The sequence below is a fragment of the Huiozyma naganishii genome, chromosome 3 (assembly GCF_000348985.1).
Source record: "Huiozyma naganishii CBS 8797 chromosome 3, complete genome".
NCBI classification, from domain to species: domain Eukaryota; kingdom Fungi; phylum Ascomycota; class Saccharomycetes; order Saccharomycetales; family Saccharomycetaceae; genus Huiozyma; species Huiozyma naganishii.
This window is the reverse complement of record NC_035924.1, coordinates 809921-826905: the sequence shown is the minus strand read 5'-3', so window position 1 is coordinate 826905 and position 16985 is coordinate 809921. Positions and strand designations below refer to the sequence as shown.

General features: G+C 45.5%; 8 protein-coding genes across 8 annotated transcripts; 5 read left to right on the top strand and 3 right to left on the bottom strand.

The window, feature by feature from the left end:
* Nucleotides 1-2: 2 nt before the first annotated feature.
* On the bottom strand, nucleotides 3-1796 carry HOP1 (Hop1p; the record flags this gene model as incomplete). Its single annotated transcript, XM_022607145.1, has 1 exon — nucleotides 3-1796. One exon carries the CDS (start codon nucleotides 1794-1796, stop codon nucleotides 3-5), a length of 1794 nt encoding a protein of 597 aa, XP_022463770.1.
* A 620-nt stretch (nucleotides 1797-2416) lies between these two features.
* KNAG0C04210 (uncharacterized protein) lies at nucleotides 2417-3259 on the top strand (the record flags this gene model as incomplete). The annotated part of the gene is made up of 1 exon (XM_022607144.1): nucleotides 2417-3259. The coding sequence occupies one exon, from the start codon at nucleotides 2417-2419 to the stop codon at nucleotides 3257-3259; it is 843 nt and encodes a 280-aa protein (XP_022463769.1).
* A 294-nt stretch (nucleotides 3260-3553) lies between these two features.
* SPO22 (Spo22p) lies at nucleotides 3554-6541 on the top strand (the record flags this gene model as incomplete). Its single annotated transcript, XM_022607143.1, has 1 exon — nucleotides 3554-6541. The coding sequence occupies one exon, from the start codon at nucleotides 3554-3556 to the stop codon at nucleotides 6539-6541; it is 2988 nt and encodes a 995-aa protein (XP_022463768.1).
* A 357-nt stretch (nucleotides 6542-6898) lies between these two features.
* On the top strand, nucleotides 6899-8290 carry SER33 (phosphoglycerate dehydrogenase SER33; the record flags this gene model as incomplete). The annotated part of the gene is made up of 1 exon (XM_022607142.1): nucleotides 6899-8290. The coding sequence occupies one exon, from the start codon at nucleotides 6899-6901 to the stop codon at nucleotides 8288-8290; it is 1392 nt and encodes a 463-aa protein (XP_022463767.1).
* Nucleotides 8291-8733: 443 nt separating this feature from the next.
* RPN2 (proteasome regulatory particle base subunit RPN2) lies at nucleotides 8734-11550 on the top strand (the record flags this gene model as incomplete). The annotated part of the gene is made up of 1 exon (XM_022607140.1): nucleotides 8734-11550. One exon carries the CDS (start codon nucleotides 8734-8736, stop codon nucleotides 11548-11550), a length of 2817 nt encoding a protein of 938 aa, XP_022463766.1.
* Nucleotides 11551-11734: 184 nt separating this feature from the next.
* On the bottom strand, nucleotides 11735-12622 carry SEC28 (coatomer subunit epsilon; the record flags this gene model as incomplete). Its single annotated transcript, XM_022607139.1, has 1 exon — nucleotides 11735-12622. The coding sequence occupies one exon, from the start codon at nucleotides 12620-12622 to the stop codon at nucleotides 11735-11737; it is 888 nt and encodes a 295-aa protein (XP_022463765.1).
* Nucleotides 12623-12891: 269 nt separating this feature from the next.
* On the top strand, nucleotides 12892-13878 carry RCI37 (Rci37p; the record flags this gene model as incomplete). The annotated part of the gene is made up of 1 exon (XM_022607138.1): nucleotides 12892-13878. The coding sequence occupies one exon, from the start codon at nucleotides 12892-12894 to the stop codon at nucleotides 13876-13878; it is 987 nt and encodes a 328-aa protein (XP_022463764.1).
* A 298-nt stretch (nucleotides 13879-14176) lies between these two features.
* THS1 (threonine--tRNA ligase THS1) lies at nucleotides 14177-16375 on the bottom strand (the record flags this gene model as incomplete). The annotated part of the gene is made up of 1 exon (XM_022607137.1): nucleotides 14177-16375. One exon carries the CDS (start codon nucleotides 16373-16375, stop codon nucleotides 14177-14179), a length of 2199 nt encoding a protein of 732 aa, XP_022463763.1.
* Between the last annotated feature and the right edge of the window lie 610 nt (nucleotides 16376-16985).

Below are 16985 nucleotides of genomic sequence, written 5' to 3'. Positions count from 1 at the left end.
GATCACCATACGCTCTTTAATGTTTTCTTAGAGACACTAATTCTTCTGAATTTCTTGGGTTTTTCGACGAGAGTCGTTTCGTTGATATCCAGCGTGTCCGCGATCACAGAACTATCGTTTGTCTTCAAGTACTGCTGTAAGTCCAGATGCTTTCTTTTGTTCCCAGAGGGGATCTTGATCGCTGTATCGTTGTCTTCAATATTCAACTCCTGTAAGTCGCAGGAGGAAGGCAACGACTCTGCCAGATTTTGTCTTAAATTTTGAACATCTTGGAGCCAGAGTTGCAATTCTTGTTTAGAGATGGCAAAAGCATCTGAATAGCACACGTTGGATATTTGGATTCCAAATTTGAATGCCACGAATAAAGGTTTCGAGGAATCTATCGGATGGCCATTGGGATCAATGACACCTGGAATATCGAATAACATTTCGTTTGTATTTGTCCTTGACTGTTTTGCCCGCACATCGGGCAAAACTAGTACACCGTCTTGAAGAAACACTGAAAAGCAGAAAGCGATTCTCTCTTTGACCTCTTCATCGATATCCCTCTGACATACTATCTTTTCCACAAAAGCGGACAACGTATTTGGTAGCACGCCTCTGCTTTTGGTCATAAATTTGTAGCATTTCCTCAGCATCATCAAATCCTTGAAGTAAGTTTGAGGGAGGGACAGTTCCCCGCCGTCTAGACACGAAAAACAGGAATCGATAATGGTGCCCCTGGGATTCCCATAGCATAGTGCGTGGACTGCTTTGCGACATACTCTACAGATCCTTACTGTGGTTACCCCCTGTGGACAAGGTAACGCACAATCACAAGTTTTGTTAGGGTCTCTCTCACTGGTGACGGATTGTGTGGGGAGAATGCTCCCCTGAGACGATTTAAGAAGTTCACCCAAATGATTAGTAGTTTGGCTATCGTCGACTGCTAGGGCCCCCAATTGGGAGCCCGCCTTGAGAGAACATTGATCGAATGTATCTGTGAGTTGTTCAAATGGATCGATTACATCGAAGGACTGTTCCTCAGGGTTCAATTCGTTTCTGCCCTCCAGACTAGACAACACTTTCAAATCGACTCTGTGATGTTTTGTGTTTAAAGTTCCAGCGGTTAAAACATCTGGGTTCGTCTGTGATGGAATTTTGATAGTGGCTCTTTCATCGTTTGTAGCGTCCCTGAACAAGTTTGGTTGGTACTCTGGGTCCGTGTTCTCATTGAATAGTAGCCTCATACTTAAGAACTTCTTCTCTGGCAGTGGTTCGAGGGACTGAGTGATAATAATGAATCTTCTCATCAGTTGTTGAACCATCCTCCTGGAGTCCAGAAGCGATATTGGCTTTTCCTTCTCATCTCCGTGGGTAATTTGCAAAGAGATGTTATTGGCCTCATCGTATTCAAAGGAGAAAGTATAGTTCTCCAAGAGTTCCGTAGGGTTGTTCTCATCAAGAAACACACCCAGACTCAAAGCCTTGAGATACTTCAATCTGATTGACTGGAAAACCCCCTTTTCCAGCCAATCCAGCAGCAGGTCCACCTCCTTTGACTTCCCACGGACAAGCGTCTTGATCTTTATCGAGTTAGATTGGGAGATAGTGTCCTTGTTGTAGTTCTTCTCGGTTTTCTCCGGCACAAACCTTTGATCCAGGAAACTGTCATCAGGGAACAGCCCTCGCAGAAACGCCAAACACCCGAAGGACATTGTCAGCATCGTCTGTATCAGTTTCTGAGACTGTTCCGACGTGATTGCAGTCTTGGTCTTCACCTTCTCCTTCGTCAGCAGCAGCTGGTTGGTCGACATTTTATTCCGTACGCTTCTTCTCTCTGTGCGGACCCCTTCACGTCTCAAGACACCCAAAAGCGACAGAAGCGTGCCGTCTTATCCGAGATCAACAACTCTAACCGCCCAACCCAAACAGAGCCAAGCCAAACAAAATCAAAATCAAAAAAACCGGTGAACCCACTTCCCGGAGAGCACACCCAGACACCGCTCTGCTGACACCGAAAGAGTTCCAGGCCCTGTCGCCGCAGCCAAAAAACACAGTCATCCCGATCGGGAACACATGTCCGCGGACAAATGCCGCTGGACGGGAGGAAAGCACGGGCCGCATGGCGCCATGTATTGTTCCGGAAGCGGCGGTGTCTCAGCCGTGCGGACATCGCCTTCGACGGACATTCTCTGCACGGCTGGGCACCTGTCCGGTGGCAGGGTGCACTGTATCTCTTGTCCGTTTCGAGTCCGTTGTTCGCTTGGCATTTCGACGCTACTGGGGCTTTTCCCTCTTGTATGGAGAGAGTGTACGCTGCAGCTGTTATATAACACCTGTAAACAGGGACGATCTCTTGTTTGTCTTCTTGTTGCGGGGTGTTTTCCGTTCACTTGGTGCGGGTAGAGATTGAAAGAGAGTGAATTCAAACGACATGTCGTCCCCACCTGTCTCAAGGGATACGTCCTCTACAACTTCGATAAATTACATCAGCGAAGTGACGGATATAAATAGACAGCCACCGGAGATCGACCCGTCGGATATAGGGGTCTCGAGACCCATGTCCCGTTGCTCGATACAGCCAACCACAGTCATCGTGACGACCAAAACTGGAGCCGAAACTGGAGCCGAGGGGAAGAGACCGTATCGGAAGAGTGCCGGTCAGTGTTCCTTCGGCCTGATGGATGACGCTTCGGAGCAGTCGAGTACGGTGACGCTCAATACCAAGTGTCAGAGGAGGTACGAGCCGCATGAGGGTGCTGTACACCCATCGGCGAGGTGCGTGGTCACTTCAGAGGATGTTGTCTCGTACGGGTACGCGAATTCAGGGCAGTCTACACCGGCGTCATTCCCGGATTTACCAAACTTACCACCCATGACTCTGAAGGAGAAGATGAAATTGTTGAATATAGATAGAAATCAACTGGGCTCGTCGATCGCGGGTGGATTGAACTCTTCGTCGCTGTACTCACTGGGTGAACAGCAACTGCTGGAATCCAACGGTTCGAGTAACTCCTTCTTACTCAGAAATCACTATCAAGCCTGTTGGGGAAAACTGAGGAACACAAACACCGCTTATCAGGATGAGGAGGAGGAAGAGGGGGGTGTGGAAGCTCTGGGGGAGCACAATAAGGACAGTAATTCTCATTACCTGGACCTGTTGATAGGACACCATCAGAGGGGAAACGACCTCGATAGTATGGTAAGCACCGTTGATGATGACATGTCCTACATCAACAGTTTGAAGTATGTTCCGCTCAATGGAACACCGTTGTAACTGTTTCTCAATCGTTGTGGTGGTGTACCGTTTAATATATGTATTTGTATATGTTTGAACATTTATTTTTGTATTGTTACTCTTATGAGACTGCGTGATACTCCTCTCTCCCACAAAATTGATTGTGTTTACTAGAAATAGTGGGTCAAGATACTTTTTCTCAAAATTATTAATAAAAAAACAAAACGTAAAAGTAAATAAACAGTACATTGGCGGCAAATTTGTAGAAAGGGAAAGGAGAAAACAAAAGCCCCTGGGAGCTTAAAGACTTTCATGCAGGCTCAAAATAATAACATGGTAGAGATAACGTCAAGTTTGAAGTCCACCGTAAACGAATTTGCAGATGCCGCCAACTGGATTACAAACCAAATATATTCCTGGAAAAACTTAAAAATGAGGACTTGCTTGTCAGTGGAAATAAACTGGAAGCATTACAACCTGTCTACTGAAAAGTTTGAAAGATCATTCAGAACCAACCATGTTGTATTGGATGAGGACTGTTTGCTCAAATTGGAAAACGCTTCCTCTAGCCTTTGGAATGCCATCTCCATAGAGTTGAAGAGCGAACAGAACTTAAGTGGGGGGACACTGCTGCTATGTCGCTGTAAACTGTTTGCGGCAATATTGCTATCCCTTTTTGACTCCCTTGATGGAAGCTCCCTTACTAGAATTAGGAGCTTCCAGTGCTATGTTACTGTCCTAAGAACGGTAGTCGAGTTTTTCATTCAGGAACCGCTTACAGACAAATCTTCTAACGTGGGGAGAGACAAAAAAAAGGAACTGTTGACTAAGGCACAAGAGCACGCATACACAAATTTCAAAGTGTTGGAGGAATCACAATTTGATTGGAAACCGGCGGAAGGTACAGAGATACAGAAACTCAAATTCAAATTTTATTTGCTTAATTTTCAGATATCGTTACAAGAAGGGGACTTCGAAACGGCTACTTTGTACAGCACAAAAATGGATATTGAAAACAATTTGACCACCGTGGATGCAAACTTACTACTTGAAATATGCCGACAAACGTACAATGCGGTTTTATCATCTTCGAAAAAGGTTACAGATGATTCACAGGGAGGAGGTAACGTCAAACTGAGTTATTTTGCTAAACAAGCTTACTCCCTTTTGAAGCTCCCCGTGGATAACTTACAAAATCATGTCGACTATAACATGATCAAGTTTTCCCTGCTTGTATTTCTAGTTAACAATCTAGTGGAACAGTACAACATAGAAGCGAATTGCGAGGAGTGTGAACTGTATTTGAATGCTCTCGAAACGTCCTACCCTAAAAAGATCGAGCCTTTTGCTCTTTACATCAAGTACTACAAAAAGAAGGGGTGTGACAACCTTGATCAATCGATCGAAGAAGTATTGATGAAAATGATCAGTTCCGTCGATATTGCACCAAATTTTGCTCAAGTACTAGAGTGCGCTAAAGAATTGGTTGAAGTCAACATCAAAATGGGGGCAACCTGCCTGGATTACATTCTTTCAAATAAGTTGGAACCAGAGAAGGACAAAAGTATCTTGGAAAAATTAATAGTGGCCAGGTTTTTCATCATCACTCAATCGAAAACACTTACCGCAGATGAAATCGCGTCATCTCTATCCGAGTTTTGCGATCTAGTCGAAAGGATATTAACCACTAAACTGTCCAAAGACACAGTTTCTTGCATCGTCACCCTGTTATGGAACGCTGGCAAAAAACTAGATAAATCTGGAGAGTATCCACAAAGCGTGATGTTTTACACAATGGCCTTAAGGAAAATATTAAGCGAGGATTATACAGACAAGGGGAAGTTACAGAGGGCATTACAAGCCGCCTATATCAATTTGGAGGAGTTTGTGTCTGTGAGTCGAGTGTTCGAAGAAATGACAGAAGAGGAACAAAACCACCCGTTAACGCAACTGTTAATGCTCAAAGAGGCACTTAGTCGGCAAGACACACAAGGTGCAATTTCTAACCTGAAGAATATAAAGTGTTCCAACACAAACACAACTATAGACGCCCTTATTCTAGGTATCACATATTGCAAGAATTTTAAAGATGTCACGCTAGAAGCGATAAATCTACTGTTTGAAAAATTGGAAGAAGCACCATACACCAAGGAGAGCTCTGATTTACAAAACTGGACCGTTCCTACAGTCTCCTTGGTCCGTTACACAATTCAGTTGATTATCAAACTAGTCGAAAAAAAGGACCCGACCGTTCTGGATGATTATCTCTTGCGGGTTGAGAATTTATTGATGAAAGCGAAAAGTTTTGTATTGAAGTCCCGTCTTCAGAAAAATATCACGTCAACAAGAGGTGAAGAAGGTGATACCCACACAGAACCAGTTTCCATAGATGAAATTGAATGGTTTGCCTCAGTCGCTTACAACTTTGCAGCTAAATGTCATGCCGGTGGGGATATTGAAAGAAGCAGAACGTTTTCTGAGATAGCAACAGAATATGTTGATCTGATACCCGGGAAGGAATTTACTTTCCCTAAAATGTTTCATTATTTTTATTGGAAGTATAGATGCTTGACCCTAAATTGCTTTACGTGTGGGAAGATGCTCACATCCAGAGGTGTAGATGGTAAAGAAGTCGATGAACTTGAAGAGAGGATAAAAAGGTATATGGAAGAGCTCCTAGAATTTGGGAGAAATGAAAAGGAAGCCAATCTGAATGAAGCTGATGAAAGGAAACTGAAACAGTGTTATTTGGACCTTCTCAGTGTTCTCTTCGAACTGATCTTATTTTCCAAGGATACTCAAAAGGTGCACAAGATACTACATCTGGTTGAAACTTCACCCGATCCGGAAGTGGATTCCACGATAGTAAATAACCTCTTGGCATTCGAGGGAACTCCACAATACCTTAAAAAAGAAATCCTATCTGCTATAATTAAACGCAATGTGACAAACGATGGGCTGTTAGACAACACTCTTTGTACTTGGATCCGCAAATATTTGGAAACCGATTCCTTTGATGACGTAATTAAAGAGGAGGAAAAGATTGTGAAAACTCTCTTAAAGCGATTAGAGATGGGAGCGGCCAACCATCAGGAAGCCCAGTTTGATATTGAAGTCATAGCTACACTGGCCTGGAATAGGGGCGTGAACTCGCTGATCCTTGCTAACACAGAGGGGGCCATAGCCTGGTGCATGTATTCAATCAAATTTGCCTCAATAGCAAACCCTGGTCTCAAAGATCAATTGAAAGGCCTCTGGAGTTCACTGGCTACGTCGGCAGACATTACCCGGGACCGTGTCGATGAGCTTCTCTGTATTTAATAATTCATACTGCTTCCGCGCCCAACGTCCTCAACAAACCGTGCGGATAGCGCATTTCCACCGGAAAATCACGTGGTGCACCCCCCAAAACCGAAAAGCCACATTTTCCTAAAAAGAGGGCAGTTTCCAGATTTTTGGTGAGAAAGTGACTGTGTGTCCGCGCCGTACAGGCGAAGTGTGTAACTGGGTTCCGAGAGGTATAGAAGGATGCAATTGGAGTGCGAGACTCCATGTTTATATTCTGCATGGTGAATATGAAGTTTGTAGAGACGACTTTGCGTATTGTCACCTTGCTTTAACGTAGTACGTAGTGTCTATAAAGTGGAGCGGGTGGTGCTATTAAGTGGAATAAATACAATGAGTATATTTGACACTACATTTCCAACCGGCGTTGAATTTGGCGAGCCTGGGAAGTCCTTCTCAAATCGCTTTACAGACTCTTTTACGAGTACAGTGACTGAACATAAAACCTCCGCTGAATGTCTTGTCAAACCGTTTTCTACCGATGATATGAAAATCCTATTACTGGAGGGCATCAACGTCTCCGCGGTGGCAGTCTTAGAGCAACAGGGCTATCAAATCGAATCCCACGATTCTACTCTTCCTGAAGATCAGCTTATTGAGAAAATAAAAAACGTCCATGCAATCGGTATCAGATCAAGGACTAGATTGTCTGCTAAAGTGCTCAAGCATGCCAAGAATTTAATCTCCATCGGCTGTTTCTGCATAGGAACGAACCAAGTCGATTTAAACTACGCAACTAATTCCGGTATTGCAGTTTTCCACTCGCCATTTGCCAACTCAAGATCGGTAGCCGAATTAGCCCTTGCCGAGATCGTATGTTTGGCTCGGCAGATGTGTGACATGTCAGCGGCCTTGCATAGTGGGATATGGAATCCTGGCAGAGGAAATTACTGGGAGGTTAGAGGCAAAACACTGGGTATTGTCGGGTACGGTCATATTGGATCGCAACTGTCAATTTTAGCAGAGGCGATGGGTATGAAGGTGTTGTATTACGATATTCTCACAATCATACCGTTAGGGACAGCTTACCAAGTGCCTACTCTAGACGAGCTGTTGAAAAAGTCCGATTTTGTCTCTCTTCATGTTCCAGCAACCCCAGATACAAAGCACCTATTGTCACATCAACAATTTGCTGCGATGAAGAAGGGCGCATACGTACTAAACACCTCTAGGGGCAGTGTCGTTGATATGGTGCCGTTGTTGGAAAACCTCAAATCGGGGAAACTGGCAGGTGCCGCCCTTGACGTTTTCCCAAACGAGCCGATCAAAAACGGTACAAAGGAGGTTATAAGTCCAAAACTAAGGCGATGGTTAAGTGAATTGTCGGCGTTGCCGAATGTCATACTGACACCACATATTGGTGGGGCCACTGAGGAATCTCAAACTTCTACTGGAGCTGAGGTCTCTACTTCCATCGTCAGGTTCCTCAACGAGGGTTACTCGATCGGGGCAGTAAATTTCCCTGAAGTTGGACTCAAGCCGCTAGATCTCGAGGGTACAAATATCGTTCGTTTGCTATACGTATACCGTAAAAGTCCGGACGTTTTAAGGCGAGTCAACGATGCTTTGGAATTTTACAATATAGAAAAACAGTATGCCGATTCGTGTGGCGATGTCGCGTACCTAATAACAGATATATCATCAGTGAGATCCAGTGATATCGAGGAAATTTACAACAGGCTAAAGGAGACTTCAGGCAGGATAGCAGTAAGAATAATATTCTAATTTCAGGTTATCTCTCTTTTTGCTTTCAGCACTAATGAAGTAACTTAATATTAATTATATTTTTTTGGTTTATAACTTTATAGAGATATGCTTGCATCGGCAAGATACTACTGGGAATGTTAGAGTCTAATACAAAGAGTTGTTGCCGTTATTGACTGCTACTGTCGCATTTTGAGTGGATAGATCACGAGATCTCTTTCCCAAAATGAAAAAAAGAGTATTTGGAAATTTTAAAGCGAGAAAAAAATAAAATAAAATAAAATTGAAGGTGTTGGAACTTGCGCGGTGGCAAAACGATAGTGGAAGAGAGGTATAAGTTGACTGTGTTAGAAGGTTGAGAAAGATTCTACTTGGCTTCCGCTCAATATACAAGAAGGACTTTTGTATAAGAAGATTGGTTCGTTGAGCTAGACAAGAAACCTGAAGACAATTGCCGTAAAAAGATGTCGTTAACGACCGCAGCCCCTCTTTTGGCTCTTTTGAAGGAGAAAGATGATTCCGTCAAGTCTTACGCTCTAGAATCCATAAATGGTATAGTGGACCAGGACTGGCCAGAACTGTCAAATGATTTGCCCGATATCGAGGCCCTATATGACGACTTGTCTTTTCCGGACCGCAGGATGGCAGCGTTAGTCGCGTCGAAAGTTTACTACAATCTGGGTGAGTACGAAACTGCTGTTAAATTTGCATTAGCTGCTGAAGAATGCTTCAATATCGAGGAAAAGAGCCAATTTGTGGAGACTATCGTTTCGAAGAGTATTGAAATGTACATCGCTGCATCTACCGCAAGATATCTCGGAAAGGCAACGGAGGAAATAAGCCCCAAACTGACCCAAATCTTTGAGAAAATGTTGGACAAATGTGTTGCGAGCGCTGAACTCAAGCTGGCACTGGGTATTGCCTTGGAGGGCTACAGATTGGATATTGCCACAAAAATTTTAAATGAGGTACTGGATGAGGGCAAGGAAAACGGCGGGTTGAAACTGATCAACTATGTCTTAACAGCGGCTTCTACTACTGTTGTCAACTCTACATTCCGGGTGGAGATCTTAAAAGAGCTTTTCAGCATCCTAATTTCCATGCAGGATACTGACTACTCTACCGCATCAAAGGTAGTTGCAAACCTAAATGATGGCCAATACGCCATAAAACTATTCCAGAAGTTGAAGAGCGATAAGAAGACGGAGCTTTTGTACCAGATATCGTTTGACTTGGTTAACTCTGCATCCCAGTCCCTTCTGCACACTCTACGCAATGAACTTATGAAGGAAGATTACGATTCAAAAGTATTAGAGATTTTATCGGGTATTCCAACAAGTGATTTCCAAAACACTTTTTTGTATAACAACAAAAACATAGACATTGGCCTACTGAACAAGACAAAGGGGTCAATGGATGGTAAATTCTCTCTATTCCATACGGCAGTGAGTGTTGCAAACGGGTTCATGCACGCAGGTACCACCGATAACTCGTTTATCAAAGCTAATCTGTCGTGGTTAGGGAAAGCCCAAAACTGGGCCAAGTTTACCGCAACTGCATCCCTGGGTGTGATTCACAAGGGCAACCTAGTGGACGGCCGCAGAGTGATGGCTCCATATCTTCCTGGAAGCGGAGCATCATCTCGTTACATCAAAGGTGGTTCCCTGTATGGTTTGGGTCTAATATATGCCGGCTTTGGTGACAGTATTCTGGACTACTTAAAAACACAACTTACCGAGAATAGTAGCAAGGCTGGGGACGAAGATGCTAACGTTTTATTACACGGGGCTTCATTGGGTGTTGGTCTGGCTGCGATGGGTACTGCGAATGAAGAGGTCAATGAAGTTTTAACCGAGGTTTTATACACAGATCTTGGCACCCCTGGTGAAGCAGCTGCATTGGGACTTGGTTTGACTAACTTGGGGTCTGGAGACGAACAGATTATCGACAACATGTATTCCTTTGCTCTAGAGTCCAGTCACGGCAGTGTCACCAGATCGTTGTCTGTTGGGTTGTCCTTGGTAAACTACAACAGACAAGAACATGCGGATGATATAATATCAAAGATGCTAGAGAGCGAAGAACCATCTGTGCGCTACGGTGGTGCATTTACTATAGCAATGGCATATGTTGGCACGGGGAACAACAACGCGATAAAAAAATTGCTCCACATTGCAGTATCTGACTCGGACGATGACGTTCGAAGGGCCGCTGCAACTTCTCTAGGGTTTGTTCTGCTACGTGATTACACGACTGTTCCAAGAATTGTAGAACTTTTATCCAAGTCGCACAACCCACACGTGCGTTGTGGTACAGCTTTTGCATTGGGTATAGCGTGTGCTGGGAAAGCATTGGATGCTGCTGTTTCAGTTTTGGAACCACTAACGAAAGATCCTGTTGACTTTGTCCGCCAAGCAGCTATGATTTCTCTGGCTTTGATTATGATCCAGCAAACTGAGAAGTTGAACCCCAAGGTCGCCCAAATTAACGAGAACTTTTTGAATGTTGCTACTAACAAACACCAAGAAGGTCTAACCAAATTTGGTGCGTGTGTCGCCCAAGGTATCATGAACGCTGGTGGCCGCAATATCACAGTTCAACTAGAAAACCCAGAGACTGGTACTTTGGACGTTAAATCGGTCGTGGGCTTGCTAATGTTCACCCAGTTCTGGTATTGGTATCCGTTGGCTCACTTCCTGTCTTTGTCTTTCACACCTACCGCTGTCGTTGCTGTGCGGGCAAGTGATTTAGCGATCCCAAAGTTCGAGTTGAATTGTTTCTCTAAGGAGGATACTTTCAGTTATCCAAAAATGTACGAGGTGGAGGAGAGTAAGCAAATTGAAAAGGTGGCTGCTGCTGTTTTGTCCACTACGGCTAGGGCAAAGGCTAGGTCTAAGAAGACAAAGAAAGATAAAGAAGAGAAGCCTGAGGAAGAGGTCGTCAAGAAGCACGAGGACAAGGAAACGGTGAAGCATGAAGACCAGAAACCTGTATCTTTGGAAGAAGAATTCTCTAAGAACAGGTACTCTGCTGTGCCCTACAAAATTCCTAACATGACCCGTGTCCTACCTCAACAATCAAAGTACGTTACGTTTGATAAGGACAGCCGCTTTGTCCCGGTTCGCAAGTCAAAAAACGTGTCTGGCATCATCATCGTCGTAGACACTAAACCTGCTGAACCGGTGCCAATCGTTGAAACTGTAAGAGAGGCCAAAGACGTCAACGCTCCGCTGCCTACGCCATTCAAAGTTGAAGATGAAATTGATTTTGACCGGTTATAGTTAGTATAATATCATCATCCACATTCAAGAATAACAGTAGTAATAATGAAAACGAATACATATCTAAGCGTCTGAGTTCGTGTATAGTAGAAAGAAGGAAGTAGAAGAAGTAAAGTAAAAGTCGTCGATGACAATATACACTTTGATACTAAATATATACGTCGGTTAACGGAGCACGCCCGTTCTATGCCTTGTATTTAGCTATAACGTCGTCAAATTTAGCGTTGATGTTCTTGTGGCTCACAACGTATCTATGGTGAGGGTCCAACTTAATCAGTTCCTCTCTCAGCAACGGCAGATCACTGGAACCCTCTAGGATAGCCAACGTAATCTTACTGGCGAGGAAATGTGGCCGGTACACCGCTGCAGCTTCCTTCTGTTCGACCGCATAGTAGTCCGATTCCAAGAGCTGGACAATGCCCCTGGACTCCTCGATGTTGACCTGTTGCAGATGCATATTCAGCAAACTCAATTGGGTTTTCCAGCTGGGGAACGTTTGAGCTAGTTCTTCAAAATAGTAGAAGTTGGAACTGGTGGTGTCCTCGTTGGTCGCAAACTTGACGTACGATTCCGCCAAGTTGATGATCAGCTCGTCCTCACTACTGACCTCACCTTCTTGCCCGCTGATAAAGTTTTCAAGCATGGTTTGCGCAATGGAGAATTGACCGTTTAGCAAAGTGACCTGGATCCCGAGTAAAAGTAGTTCTGTGGTACCGGTAACATCGTCGCTGTCAATCCCAGCAACACATGTCTCCAAACTGTCGTCCAATTGACCAAGAACAGCCTGTGCAGAGGCCAAAAGGTTCAATTCGTACGGCGAAGATGAGTCGACCGCAATGGACTTCTCCAACGCAGAAATGTCCCTATCTTGCAAGAATTTGGCGTACAGGTCGAATTTCTTGCCCAGTGAGCCGTGCGACGCCCCCTTCGAGTACGTTCCCAACGCGAGGTCACATTTCATCTTGTAAAACAGTAACGTGTCATCCTCTGTCTTATTGAATTTCTGTACCTCCGTCAACGCCTGCGCAAAGTCACCCGCGTAGTAGTTCTGCTTTATACTAAAGTAGTCCATTTTTTTGCTATCCTCTCTACTCTAGTAGCAGCGTAAGATCAGGAACCAGGTGTACCACTATATCACACACAGAACACTCCCTCAACGCTCAGCAGATCGCTTGTTCCAATCAACGTCGTTGAGATCGTCTCTTAACACGTCTTTCGATTTATTTTTTTCCAAAATGTTGATATTTCAGTTCTTGTTGCAGTTCCTGACAGGGTCCTCTCCCAACTGCCGTTTCAAAAGGTGTCTGGCTACCGCTGTTTGAGGCCACCAGTTCGAGTTTGATGTCTGATGAGAGAGGTACAGAAGGGGAGGGCGTTGTGCTGCCCAAAAAACTGGATAACCGCTGGTTTAGAGAGGCGTACGAAGCGGCCCTTAAATTTTACGAGAGGGATAAAGTGCTGGATGCTCGTGACAGGCTGGATCTGTCCAATTCGTACGCGTCAATTGCACGATACCAGGCGGCGTCTGCATGGGCTGGGTTTGGGGCCGTTTTTGCGCCGCCGTTTGCGATTCGGTACTACAACACTGGGTCGGTGAAGGGAGTCAAGGTGCCGCGGAATTTCATGTTTGGGATTGTTGGCATGTTTGTTGCCTCGTACCTGGCCGGGGATTGGGCTTACAAGAGGGAATTGAACGCATTGGATCCCGAGGGGAAGTTTTCGGGCAAGAACAGTTACGGCGATGACGAATTGAACGCTGGAGATGCCCTCAAGGTTGTCCCTCGAGAGGAGCGGAAATACGATATGATGGCGTTGTTGAAAAACGGCGGGAGTTCCAAGTGGGCGTCGTATTTCTACACCACGTATTTGCACCCGGAAAAAGTGTTCCCGGATCCGAAAGTCAAACTCGAACAGTTCACGGGCAACTTGCCCCAATTGTCCCCCTTCATGCACCAGAGAGATCCCATGGGGCTCCATTCAACTGCGACCAAGTTGGGCCATTCAAAGGAGAATGGAAGAGCTGAAACAGGTTCTGGAGCCATGCTCAACTCACCAGGGGATGCTTGGTCAAAAGTGAGAGAGGGGAATGTTAAGAAGGAAAACGATGCAGACGACCCTCTCTCGTCGTCTTCAAGTTGGGGTAAAATCAGACGAGAAAATTTCGATGAGGACGGCAGAGTGCTGGATACTGGTGCCGACAGTGCGGAAGAAGATATTTTCTCGTCTCCACTAAGCGAGGATAAGGGACAGCAGGCGTACTCGATTGAACGACCATCTCAAGACGACTTTGACAAGTTACTAGAAAATGAAAGACATCCTAAAGACTAGGGAGGCTAACCGTATTCTCCCTCTACTATTCATTAGAATAAGTTTTTAGATCTATATATTCTTAAGATAATAACGGTCACCCGTATTTTTATAACAACTACTACACATCGCTCACGGGGCGTGCTCTACCGAAGTAGGGAAAGAAAGGAAAGACTATGTAATACTCTTTGAATCGATGTTTACGTTCTTTCTTTCTTCCTTCGTTACAAGTCTATCGACATTATAGATAATATTTCGAGAGTTTACATTTGTACGGTGTATTAGACACACATTAGGGCGAGAGGCATATTGTGCTCGTTCAGATCATTTTGTTATCCATTCTCTTCTCGTCCTTCAAAACCTTCAACTGTTCGATCACGGTGGCCAGTGCGACGGTGGCATTCTTACCTTGCTCCTCCATGATGTCTCTGTTTCTGATGTTGACAGATTTCTCGTTCATTTCCTGTTCACCAACGATAAAGATGAAGTTGTACTTCAGCATTTGACCGTTTCTGACCTTCTTTTGCAAAGTGTTACCGGTCATGTCGACATCGGCGTAGAACCCGGCGGCGTGCAATTGGTCGCGCACATCTTGAGCGTAGTCTTGGTACTTGACCCCGACTGGGACGACGAGCACCTGGCGTGGAGACAACCAGAATGGCCACTTCCCTGCGAAATGCTCGGTCAAAATGGCGGTCATTCTTTCCACGGAACCTAAGATGGCACGATGGATCATAACTGGTCTTTCGTAGTTTTCGCTACCCTCGTTTTCCTTAGCTTTGAATTCCAATTCGAATCTGTTTGGAAGTTGGAAATCCAGCTGAATGGTAGCACACTGGTGCCATCTCCGTAGCGCGTCCGAGATCATGATATCGATCTTTGGACCGTAGAAGGCACCGTCACCAGGGTTGACTTCCCAGTTCCCACCCCACTTCTTCAAAGCGGACTCCAATCTGGCCTCAGCAGCGTCCCAAGTTTCGATTTCCCCGACGTACTTCTCTGGTCTCGTGGACAGTTCCATCTTGAACTCGAAACCGAACACGCCGTAAACGTACTTCAAAAAATCGAAGATGTTGGCGATCTCGGATTCAATTTGGTCATGTTTACAGAAGATGTGAGCGTCGTCTTGTTGGAATCTTCTCACACGGGTCAAACCAGACAGAGCACCGGAGAATTCGTTTCTGTGGATAACACCGAAATCGGCGACTCTCCAAGGCAGTTCTCTGTACGAACGTTCTCTCGCTTTGAACATCAGACAGTGACCTGGACAGTTCATGGGCTTCAACCCGAAGGTCTCCTTCTCGACCTCAAAGCTGAACATGTTCTCCTTGTAGTTGGCCCAGTGACCTGAGGTTTCCCACAACTTGGAGTTGTACATGTTTGGAGTGATGACCTCCTCGTAACCTCTCTTCTGGTACTCTGTTCTCAAAAGAGAGACCAGCGTGTTGTAGATTCTGGTACCATGTGGTAACCAGAATGCGCAACCTGGAGACATCTCGTTGAACATGAACAATTCCTGCTCCTTCCCGATCTTTCTGTGGTCTCTCATCTGTGCTTCAGCCAAGAACTTCAAGTGTGCGTCCAGCAATTTCTTGTCTGGGAAGGAGACACCGTACACTCTCTGCAAGGAATCGTTGTTGGCGTCCCCTAAGAAGTACGAGGACGAGTTCTTCAACAGCTTGAAAGCTTTGATCCTCCCTGTGTGTGGGATATGTGGACCAACACATAGATCGATCAGCTTACCACATCTGTACACGGTGGTGGCACCTCCATCTGGGATCTTGGTCTGGATCAGGTACTTCTTGTATTTGGAGTAGTGGAACATTTTCAACAGGTCCTCCTTAGACATGACCAACCGCTCGAACTTCTGCTTCTGCTTGATGACCTGCTTCGCGACAGCTTCCAAGTTAGGGAAGTCCGCCTGCGAGACGGTTCTCTCCTCCTCACCTTCACCGAGCGGCTTCATGCTGTCCCGGACGGAGAACTCGTAGAAGAACCCGTCATCCGTTGGTGGACCCAGACAGATATGTGCACCCAAGTTACACTCACAGGCCTCGCCCAGCACGTGAGCAGACGAGTGCCAGAACACTTTCCTCCCCTCCTCGGACTCGAAATCTAGCAACTCCAGCTTGATCTCCTCGTTCGCATCACCCTCCAGAGGTCTCTCCAGATCCCACAATTGCCCATTGACCTTGGCAATGCAAAGTCTGTCGGACAAGGACTTGGAGATCTCCTTTGCAACATCCATAGGAGTAGTTTCCCACGATGTTGCCTCCTTCACGGCCCCATCCTTCAACACGACCTTCAATGTGTGGCGAGGCATCGCAGCCACCTTCTCCTTGTACTGCTCCTGCAATGCATCAAACAGAGCACCCCTCTCCGCAATGAACGCGGGCTCCGGGTCCATGAACAGCTGCTTCCCTGGCTGCTTGCCCTGCTTCTGCTTCTGTTTCTTGTCATTGCTCTGCCCGTCCTTCACGGACAGTTTCTGCACCTGTTCAGCAACCTCAGCACTCATCGCACAGCTCGTTCTCTCGATCGATCGCAAAGGACACAACTCACAACAGCAACAACAACAGCAACTGCTCAAACTGTTCAACGGTTCGATGCAAATCGCGAAGTTCAATAACTTTGAAAAAATTTTTCTACTGTTTTTTTTTTTCAACTTTTTTTGAGTTCGTTCTTCAGCGATGAGTTGCAACAAGAAGACGTCGTTGTGGCCGGTTGTGGGGCCCTCAGAGGGTCGTGTTGGTGATCTCTGGAGTGCTTGTACCGTGTAGTGGGTGGTTGTCACTTTTTCCAGCTTCAAAATTGACCCAGGGGCTGGGGATGTAGGGGGAGGGGGAGAGGCAGCGGAGTCCGTTCGGAGTCTTGCACGGTGATGAGTCTTGTTGACAGCGTGCCGTTTCTTGAAATGGGTGTAGACACTTGTATACATAGTGTAGTGTACTTGAGAGTGACTCGAGAAGGACCGTGTTCTTGGACAGCGTATCGCTTGGGAAATTTTTATATATATATATGAAACGTAATTGTTCAAAGAAGATGCGCAGAGACAGAACAGAGACTTTTTAGTGTTGATACACAGGAACAAACTCAGACAGCATCTGGTGCACAAGTCCATACATATA